The sequence below is a fragment of the Brassica oleracea genome, chromosome C4 (genome assembly GCF_000695525.1).
Source record: "Brassica oleracea var. oleracea cultivar TO1000 chromosome C4, BOL, whole genome shotgun sequence".
Taxonomy (NCBI): Eukaryota; Viridiplantae; Streptophyta; class Magnoliopsida; order Brassicales; family Brassicaceae; genus Brassica; species Brassica oleracea.
The window spans coordinates 26,286,535-26,296,958 of record NC_027751.1 but is presented as its reverse complement, the minus strand read 5'-3'; the positions used below and the strand labels follow the sequence as shown (position 1 = coordinate 26,296,958).

At 38.6% G+C, this 10,424-nt stretch overlaps 2 protein-coding genes across 2 annotated transcripts; one reads left to right on the top strand and one right to left on the bottom strand.

Annotated features, from left to right (window-relative positions):
- The first annotated feature begins 2,939 nt into the window (after positions 1-2,939).
- Positions 2,940-5,470, top strand: LOC106342132. Its single transcript, XM_013780974.1, has 6 exons — positions 2,940-3,220; positions 3,284-3,470; positions 3,544-3,703; positions 3,825-4,028; positions 4,110-4,364; positions 4,443-5,470. The coding sequence occupies exons 1-6, from the start codon at positions 2,999-3,001 to the stop codon at positions 5,317-5,319; spliced, it is 1,905 nt and encodes a 634-aa protein (XP_013636428.1). The 5' UTR covers positions 2,940-2,998; the 3' UTR covers positions 5,320-5,470.
- A 178-nt stretch (positions 5,471-5,648) lies between these two features.
- Positions 5,649-8,701, bottom strand: LOC106342131. The gene is made up of 4 exons (XM_013780973.1): positions 7,573-8,701; positions 7,318-7,502; positions 7,025-7,248; positions 5,649-6,539 (listed from the first exon to the last, which is right to left on the bottom strand). Exons 1-4 carry the CDS (start codon positions 8,555-8,557, stop codon positions 5,759-5,761), a joined length of 2,175 nt encoding a protein of 724 aa, XP_013636427.1. The 5' UTR covers positions 8,558-8,701; the 3' UTR covers positions 5,649-5,758.
- Positions 8,702-10,424: the final 1,723 nt, after the last annotated feature.

The following is a 10,424-nucleotide window of genomic DNA, read 5'->3' as shown; positions in this document are numbered from 1 at the left end:
GGGAGACTAGCGGGTTCTAAAGATAAAAATCCCCGGAAAAAAATTGTTGAGAAAAGTAGAAAGGTTCGGAAAGAACCTGATATTGAAAGATGTCTGAAAGAAGGCATAGATGAAAAGGTTCAAGAAGAACCAAATAAAGATAAGGATCCAGATGACGAGAAGGGAACATAAAAATATGAGATTTCCATCAACTACGATTGAGATGAAAAGTTATCAATCAGAAATAAGATAAAAGATGTTGATGGAATGTTCTCATTTTCTGTGTCCAAAGAGATCGATCATAAAAATGATGATCCCGATCCAAGGTCCATTTTGGAATGTCTTTGGACCTATAGTCATAACGCCTAAGAATATATATCTTGTTGGGTATAAGTGGGTAGTCGTGAGAAAAGTAACACGATATAAAGCCTGATTAGTTGCCCAAGATTTTTCTCAGAGACCGGGAATTGATTTTGAGAAACATATTCCCCGGTAATGGATGCAGTTACATTTAGATTTTTGATGAGCCTAACGGCGTCTAAAAATCTTGAAATGCATCTCATGGACGTTGTGACTGCATATTTGTTTGGATCGTTGGATAACGATATATATATGAAACTCCCTGAGGGATTGAAAATGCCAGGGGCATTGAAAGAAAAATCCAGGGAGATTTGTTCGGTCAGTTACAGAGATCACTATACATATTAAGATGCATGTGATACAATCGCTTAAGTGAATATATCTTGAAAAAAGGATATGTGAATAATGTGATATGTCCATGCGTTTCAATGAAAAAATCGTCATCTGGCTTTGTGATCATTGTTGTATATGTAGATGACCTGAACATAATTGGAACTCAAAAGGAGGTTGATGATGATGCTCGAACTCATATGAAAAGGAGTTCGAAATGAAAGATCTCGGCAAGACAAAGTTTTGTTTTGGGCTCCAGATAGAGCATCTCCGAGAAAGAATAATTGTGCATCAATCAAATCATACGAAAAGGTTATTGAAACGCTTTTGTATGAATAAAACGACTCCTTTGAGTACTCCAATGGTTAATAGATCTCTTGATGTTGAAAAAAATGTTTAAAAGATCCTGGTAAGATCTTATATAAATAAGTACTTTGGAGATGCTAATGGTCATAAAGCATATGTGAGCTTATATATATTGCAAGTTGTATTTGATTAAATATACTTTTAAACACTAATGTCTTTGCAAGATACATCTCATTTCCTATTCATGGAAATTAGAATGGCGTCGAGAACATATTCGTTCTCTCCAAGGTACAGTTGGTTTTGGGTTAATGTATTTTAGAAAACCCGAGTTTGGTATGGTTGGTTTTGCAGATGCTGGAATTATTAGATCCTCATAAGGCTCGATCGCAAACCGGCTATGTTTTTACAATTGGTGGAACCGCGATCTCTTGGCGGTCCCAGAAACAAAACTCTGGTTGCAACTTCTTCAAATCATGAAGAAACTATTGCGCTTCACGAAGCATGTCGAGAATGTGTGTGGCTTAGGTCAATGAGCCAACACATACAAGAAACAAGTGGAATAGTCAACGAAAAAGAGCCGATGAAAATATTTGAAGACAATTTGGCTTCTGTCGCTCAACTCAAAGAAAACTATATCAAAAGTGAAGCACATTCCTCCAAGATTTTTCTTTTACATATGAGAGCTCGAGAAAAATAAAATGGTGGACATCGAGTATGTACGGTCATGCGAAAATCCAGCTGATTTATTCACCAAAGCTCTTTCGACTACAACATTTCGAAAACACGTCTAGCTATCGGAATGCGGCATTTGCGTAACCTGTGAAGAAAGTTACGCCCACTATTCTCATGGGGAGATTACGACAGTGTACTATTTTTTTCTTGTCATGGTTTTTGTCCCAATGGGTTTTTCCATGACTAGGTTTTTAATGAGTCACTATGTAATACAAGATAGATGATCAAGGGGGAGTGTTACGTATGATCATCTATATTCAGACATCTAATGGATGAGTCTCTAACAGCTTTCAGAGATTACCTCTTTATACATGATAAGACTTGTATTTTTTCGTATTGTTTAAGTCGGTTTATAAGACCGACTCTTTCTCCTTATATAAACACATCGTGTGTGTGATAAATAATATAAGTGACACTAGTCATATTTCTATCTCTCTCTACGTACCACAACAACTTAATACAAAGCTAATACAAAGGTCTAGCTTCTTCTCCCTCACGTATATACACCACTCCATGAAGAAATAATATAAATATTTCTTCAAGCTTTATAATTCACAACATAAATTAATTACTCAGCTAAAAACTAATAATAATTTAATGACTATGTTATAACCTAATAAAAATATGACAAAAAAGCAAAAGTAACTAAAATCATGGAGAACATGATACATAAGCACTATCAAAATAATTATATACATGGTTACAAATTTCATAGTTATATTATTTAAATTAATAAATTATTGACTTAGAAAAAACTATTAATAAATTAATGTCTCAGCTTAAACCTAATTAAAACATGATAAATAAGCAAAATTGTATAAAATCATGGAATCATGACAAATAAGCAAAATTATTGATTAAGCTATAACTTAATAAAAATATGACAAATAAACAAAATTAACTAAAATAATAGAGATTATGACACATAAGCAATATCAAAATAATTATATATCTAGTTAGAATATTTATATTATTTAAATTAATAAATTATTAACTCAGCTAAAAAAATATTAATAAGTTAATGATTCAGCTAAAAAAATATTAATAAATTAAAACATGACAAATAAGCAAAATAATAGTATAGATGAAGAAGAGACTATATTGTCACAAGATTAAGCCCGAGTGTTAATTGGGCTTGGGCATTTTTTGGTTATTAATGGGCCATACCAAATTGCTTAACCGATTATATGATCTGAGTGAGGAAATTACTAATTACAAACATATAAAGCTTAATCGGTCTTGTAGTGATCCTAAGTAACTGTAATCGCCGGCGACTTTGCTCACTTCTCCGATGTCCTCTCCGTCTGCCGTCGCCGACCTCTTAGCGGCGCTTTCATACCGGCTTGAGAACGGAAACCGATTCCTCGAAGAAGAACTAAACGAGTCTTCTTCCTCTATGGGACGAGCTATCTCGGAGCTTAACCGATCGCTGACTCTTGACACCAGCGGCGAGGATTCTGGGTTTAGCGTTTTAGACGCGACGATGTCTCTAATGTGCTTCAAGGCACCTCAGGTTAGTGCACCTTCTTGTAAAGTCTCCGCTGTTTGTTTCTTTACTTGTGCGTCTGTCTCTCAGGTTTTTGATTCGGCGATTGAGTTTCTGGTGAAGACAATCGTGTCCGTCTTATCATCTTCAAGCAGTTGTAAGGTGATTAGGTCTCACAACGAGGAAACGTTACAGTTTGGGAGCTCGAGTTTGCCTTGTTGCTCTGAGCAATTGATTGAAATCTCTAAGGGCATTATTGATAAGTTGGGGGCAAATGGTGGGTTTAGGGTTTAGCTTTATTTTAACATTTTTGTTTGTTTGTTTGCTTACTTACTTGGAACTGTTTGTAGGAAGACTGGCTACACTATTGTTCCAAGCTGTTGTGAGATCAGCAGCTTCAACATCATGCAAAGCTAGAAAGTCAGCTGATGGAAGAAACATGGGTGTGTCTAAGCTTCTTGCTTACTTGCCCAGAGAATCATCTATAGAGAACGACAAGATACCTCTGAGGTTTGACCTCTATCCATAGCTATGTTTGTCTACAGAGTTTGTGAAACTGAAGCCAATGCCATTCATTCTGTTTGTTTCAGAAAAAAAATGGTAGACCGGTCTGACACTTTTTGATGACCAGGATCCTGTTCTGGTATCAAGATCCTTTGTCTTTGAAGGAAGATGTTTCAAGAATCTTGACAGATGTGGTGGAGAGGCCTTTCCTTTGTCTAAACAAGGAGCTCTTCGAGAGGGCAGAATGGCGCGATATCGTCGTCTGCTTAGGGCTTTCTCCTTCTATGTTTATCAGCGCCAGAGCCCTCTTACATAAGTGGTTTTTGCTTACGTGAGTGTTCCTATCAAATTCGCGTCATCTCTAGCTTTCCATCTTTATTGCTTTCTAATGCAATTTTATTCTTAACACCAGGGGACTTGCTTCAGTGTTTGAATTACTTGCCGCTTTGGTTTCTGCAGTAGTGGACACAGTTTCGAGACCAACGTTGTGGGGTATACCTATGGAACTAGCTTCCATGTTACCATTCTCTGATGCGTACTTTCCTCACCAGTGTCAGTTTCTGAGAATCTTGGCTGGTCCTCTCACCTCCCACTCCCTCCTAACGTTAGCTCATAATTGCAAGCCTACTCCAATAAAAGTCCAAGCATTAGATGACAAAACCCAATGGTAACTTAACATGACAATGCAAATTGATGATGTTGTAGCGTGTGTTTGATTTTTGTATGATGTTGTGTCTTCTTGCAGGTCTTTGGCTATTAACTTCCCTGATTGGTTTTACTTTGCTTCTGCTATGCTCTTCTATGGAGGAAGTTCGTTAGAAAACATTCACCACAGATACGCCTCACAAGTGGGTAACAGTATACAACCATGTGATGTGGAAGGTCTCTCCGTTGCTGCAGCAACATACATTGCTTGGATTCTGAGCCCTGCAAGTGGAACCATTCAAGAATCACTAACTAAGTCTCTTATCAGAGTCTCTGAGATGTCACGTCGTAGTGAGACTACAACTGGCAAGAGAAAGAAACCAGCTTCCAGTATTGTGGATGACCTGGTCAGAGAATTAGATTCTCATAACATGCAACCATCTTCCAGCACAAGCCTCCAAAACAATCTGTTGGTGAGAAGAGTGGTGACTGGTGTACTGATTGGTTCTCCATTCACAGTATCAGACGAAGAATATGAGCTGGTACTGCACTATGCCGCAACTGGGAAACTTCTAGCCGCCAAGAAGTTGCGGAGTAATGGATTCAAACAAGCAAAGGGAAGCTCTAAAACAACCATGTTGCCGTCTAATGAAATAACCAAGGAGGAGGCAATTGAAGGCACACGCCTGGTTTTCAACTTAACCGACACTTTGGAGAGTATGTGTGTATCAAGCTTTGAAGCTGAAGAGGACGCACAGGAGTTTATTAACCAGTTTAAGCTAAGGTCCAGCAAGTATTTGGTCAAATGCATCGACCGCATGATTCAACTTCACTGTGAAGAAGATGGAGATCTAATATTAAACGACATAAACATCAGACTGGAACAATGGTCGATAAAAGGACCAGAAGATCCGCAGCTCAAGGAAGATCTTGATACCATTGCCGCTAAATTAGCCTTTATATTCTCACCTTTGTAGCTGTCACCCTTCAGCCTAACCTTTGTACACATGTTTTTGTTGGGAATGATGTTGCACTCAAGAGTATGGACAAAGAACCACTGTGATAACACCAAACAAATAACATGTTTTGTAATGATAATATTGAATTAAGAAGTGTTGTGTAAAGATCATTAGAGGACCGTAATGACACGGGAGAGAGATCCTGTCTATTGGGTTTTGGAAGGGGCACACAAAGATTCGGTTTACAACACCACATCATGTTTCACTTTCAGACAAGTGAAGAGTTGTCGGATTGGTAAGAATCCGATGGAGAGGGACCCTCACAACAACCCACTTGGGAGCTTAAATTAAGTAGAGACGATCACAACTTAGATTATAATTACCCTTCCCTCACAAAGTACTTAAAAATTATAAGAATTGAATAAGCTGCTGTGTATACATTATACAATATAATGTCCTATTTGATAGAGTATGAGCGAGTGCAAACCGTTTGAAGAGACTCCATGAACAAAGCAGAGAAACTCGTTAAAGCTTGGAACACACCAGGCAACCCTGTCTGCAAGTTATTCAGAGTCATGGCTCTCGTCACTTCTATTGCCTTTGAATGCTTCACCATCTCTTCCTCTACTCTCCTTCTGCAAACCTCAAGCTCCGATTTCTTATCGCTTAGCGGGTCTCTAGCGTCTAACATGTGTTCAGGTCCTGAATCTGGTATACCGACGCCGACCATTGAGTATGACTGATAATATTTCCTCTCTAGGTTTCTAAGTGACGAAGCTTTCTTCTCCAGCTCCTTTGATGCTGACTCTGTTCTCTTCTTTATCTTGTGTTCATCTGCTTGCTTCGAGGATATCACGTGGACCACGTTGATGAAGCTTTTGATTGCTTCGGATGCGACCGTGTCGGGAACACGGTCAAGAGCGAGTTTCCACTCGTCGCAGAAGGCGTAAGCATCCGTTGGCTCTTTATTGGGGGCGGCGTCTTCGTGGCAAACGGGGAGAAGGGTTAGTTTGAACCATGCGTGAACCGAGTGTATGAAGTCACGCTGGAACATGATCACGTGAGTGAAACTGGAGTGCCAAGAAGAGACGGCTGATTCTAAGTCGCGTGTAGCTTGTCGATGTAGCTCAGAGGTTGATTCGCCTTTGCTTGATCTGTTGATGAGCCCTCGAACTTGCTCTACGATGCTGTTCTGTGTCTCGTGGTATTGATGCATAGCTTTCCACATGTACATAAAGCTGTGCATCAGGTGAATAAAAACACACAGAGATTAATGTCTACTCTCAGCTTTTAGTTCAACATCTTATTATGATTTTTTTTTGTCTAACAAAATGTCTCAATTCGAGTAATAGAATTCGCATCTGATGAAACTATATATTATACGATCATTGCCTCTTAACTTTGAGACATAGTTACCAATTTGAGCAGTTTAGTAGTTACTTTGACAGGATAAGCTATAAAACTTTATAAAAAGAGCTAAAAAACTAAACTTTAAGGTAAGGTTACCCTACCATATGCATATCATTACCAAGGACCACAAAATTCTAAAAAGCATGGCCTAATAACTGTTCACCTACTTATTGAGTCCACAAGATTCTTTGAAAGAAGGTGGAGATGAATGCAACACTGACTTTAAGGAACCCAATGGGGTAGATAATGATTCCTTGCCAAAAACGTCAAATTCAAGAAAACCTTTTGGATCAAGCAGCAGAGGAAGACTTACCCATGACATAGCTCAACAAGTTGAGGAACAAGGTCGGTATGACGAAGACGGATAATAGCCGTAGACGTGGTAGTAACAGCTTGAGATGTAACAATGATTAGTGACTGTAACCTCGTTATAGAGGCCTTTGTCTTGTCTAGCTTAGCTTCATCCTCCCCTTTATACTCTTGGCTTTGAAGTTGGGATAACTTCTTCTCATGCTCAATCTTCACACCTTCTCTAGCCTGAAAAAGAAAGAATCCATCACTTATCAACTGGTAAAAATTCATCACAAGTAGGCTTTGATTTAGAACCTTGATTTCTTCATAGAGCTTCTTCTCCCATGCCAAGAGACGGTCAAGAGTGGAACAAAGGCTCTTGACACTGTTTGGTTGATCCAATGCCGTCGTGTCAAGCCTGTACTTGACTGCCAACGGCGGCTTCGAGGTCCATGTCGAGCTCAGGGTGCTTAGTAAGCTACTCGAATGAATCACAGTTTCTAAAACATAAACAAAAACCAAATCAAACTTTACTCAAAATTTATCAAAGAAACAGAACAATAAACTCACTCTTCAACTGTCCGAAACTCCGATCAAGCTGAGTTCTGCCTAGCTCAAGCATCTGAGACACTTGATCACCAGCCGCAGCCGCCTTGTCGAAATTCTCCTTGAGGGAATCAGCAATCTCTTTCAAATCTCTATGCCTAACCACCATCTCCATCTCTCCTCCCCCTCGATAGCTCGCATCATCATCAGCTTTATCATGATATCTTCTTTCTTGCGGCATTGGTGAAGAAGGTTCTTGGTGATGATGCCTACTCGTCGGATTAGTCCCAACCTCGGAGATTGACTCCATATGGTCATCTTCTTCCTCCTCAGAGGAGCTAGTAGAGCTGTAATGATCGTGAACGTCCCATTCACTACAATGTGCTTCCTCTCTCTCCGTCTCCTCCTCCTCCTCAGCCTCTTCATCTGATTCAAACTGATTCTTATTCTTCTTACTCGAGTGGAAGAAGTCATACTCTGACCTAAAGGGATTATTATCTGGCTTCTGTCTCCTCTCTTGAGCCTTCTTATCGAAGAACTCGGAGTCTGGAGGAGACGGAGGGTAGAAATTCTCCCAGTTCCAGACGGAGGAGGCGTGTGAGGGAGTAGCGGAGTACGCCGAGTTCTGGTATAAATTGGATCTCTGACTCATCGGAGAAGACCAAGGGCTCGAGTCCGAGAGTATATGAGGCACCTTGGGCTTGTGTTGCTGTTTCCTCCGTCGGTTGGAGGTGGTCGGAGGAGCCTGCTTCAGCTTCAGAAGAGGAGCAGGTGACGGAGGGACACGATTGGCCGGAGATTGTTGGGGAGTTTGATCGGATACGGAGAGAGGCTCGCCGCCGGCGAACGAGGAGAGAGCGGATCCAGTTAGGCGAAGCGATCGGCAGTAATCGGCGTGAGCGGCGGCGAGGTGGTGGCGAGCGTAGACGGCTTCTTTCATCAGACGGCGGCGATCTTTGCACCGCCGGACAGTGTCCTCGCTGTCGAGTTTCGACGCCGCGCATCCCATGTCTGCTTACTTCAGTAATCTTCGTTTCGGTGGCGCGTGGAGCTCAACTCGGCTCTGCATTATTCAAAAGAGAGAGAGAGTGTGTGTATATAGCTGGTTGGCTCCAGTCTTTATTTTGCACTCGACACTAAACACTGTACTCAATTTTCTCATATTTATCGGAAAAAAAAAAACATAACCGACAAAATTAAATTACTGACAAAACGAGTTAGTGACTGTCACTAATCTTCTTACCTTTCGGTTTATTTTGATTAGAAAATAATTAGACATTTTCTGACACAGTTGCTACCCGTTACCAGAACCTATACATTTATATAAAAATACTAAAAACAGCTTGTAATTATACTATGAGTTTCACCAACACTAAAAGACACGTTGAACTTGTGATTGAAAAAATTAATAATGAGATAGCTATTTCAATAATAAAATTAAAAAAATTGTTGCCAAGCAAAGAAACAAAAGGATCGTAGCCTTTAAGTCAAAAAAAACAAAATACAAAAGGATCGTGCATTTGCATCTGAGGCTTCTGAGCTAAGCTCAAGACTAGCTGGGAAAGGCAAGGCACCACCGAAAGTGGTAAACAGAACCGGCTGAAGCTGAAAACGGTGAAAAGTGTTACTTTCCTCTTTTTGAACAAGTCGTTTTCGAACAGACAAAACCACATGCATTTTTCCTTTTGTTTCTCTTTTTAGCTTTCTATTTTCTTTACCGATAAACTTTCTCTTTTTAGCTTTCTATTTTCTTTACCGATAAACTTTGTCCTAAAGGCCAAAAGGCCCATCATCATCGCCCGTAAAACTGACCCCACAACAAAATCAAAGATCATATAATTCGTCTGCTCTTTAATGGATTTTTGAATGCTTCTTTGAATCTGCCAAACTCTTAATTAAGGATATTGAATCATAACAAAATACAGATATTGAATCATAACAAAATACGAATATTGAATCATATAATTCGTCTCCTCTTGTTTTGCAAAGTTACTTGGTCGGCATAACTATCTTGTTATGCGCGCTCATTTCAATTCACTATATGTGACTTTTCTTATAATTAAGGATATTGAATCATAACAAAATACGAATACAACTTCTTTTACAAAAACGAGAAATGATTCTAGTTAGAAAATTCATGAATTTTTTCTTTTGTAAATGATATCATTCAGATAAATCTGATGGTTATAAAAAAAATCTGCACAGAATTGTAGAATTCTTCTTCGATGTTTTTTTCCAAGTTCAGACCAATCTAGGCTAACTTGTAATTGGTTTTTATTTCTTAGACAAATCCTCTTCGAGTAACGTACAGTATGTCTCCCTACAGAGCGTACGGGTATACTACTACTTGTCTACTTTATAATATACTTGATAAGGCCCGTGCGTTGCAACGAGTTTTATTTGATGTTTTAGTAAAAACATAAAAATAATAAATTATTTTATTATAGATTGAAGATTTTTTTTGTTTGCATAAGCTATGAGATATTTATTTTATAATTACAAACTCATTTACACACATAAATTTCTATTAGTATTTGTATATATAATCATGGTGCGTAGGTAAATTGTTATCAATTTTGTATTTAAGGATAGAGAAAACACTCATACCTAAAAATTTTAACTAAACTCAACCAAAGTAAAATTTAAAATGAAAAAAATTGAAAGCTAAATAAGGTCAATCTAGTTAGTGACAATATTATACGGGAAATTACTAAAAATACCACATTCTTAATACCACTTTTATTCTCACTTTTAAAAAGAAAAAACACTTATAATCCTAAGGTTAACTAATCTAGACTAAGGGTTTAGAATTAAGGGGGTGTGGTAGGTTTTAGGAATATGGAATTTAGGATTCCTATAAATATATAAATAAATAA

What these genes read in the sequence shown, in the direction of transcription:
- LOC106342131 (XM_013780973.1), bottom strand. Translation starts at nt 8,557, where the DNA reads ATGGGATGCGCGGCGTCGAAACTCGACAGCGAGGACACTGTCCGGCGG. An exon ending in AGCTCTATGAAGAAATCAAG is followed by an intron (nt 7,249 to 7,317) that starts GTTCTAAATCAA and finishes TTTCTTTTTCAG; the next exon opens with GCTAGAGAAGGTGTGAAGAT. An exon ending in CTTGTTGAGCTATGTCATGG is followed by an intron (nt 6,540 to 7,024) that starts GTAAGTCTTCCT and finishes CCTGATGCACAG; the next exon opens with CTTTATGTACATGTGGAAAG.
- LOC106342132 (XM_013780974.1), top strand. Translation starts at nt 2,999, where the DNA reads ATGTCCTCTCCGTCTGCCGTCGCCGACCTCTTAGCGGCGCTTTCATAC. An exon ending in TGATAAGTTGGGGGCAAATG is followed by an intron (nt 3,471 to 3,543) that starts GTGGGTTTAGGG and finishes AACTGTTTGTAG; the next exon opens with GAAGACTGGCTACACTATTG. An exon ending in TTAGATGACAAAACCCAATG is followed by an intron (nt 4,365 to 4,442) that starts GTAACTTAACAT and finishes GTCTTCTTGCAG; the next exon opens with GTCTTTGGCTATTAACTTCC.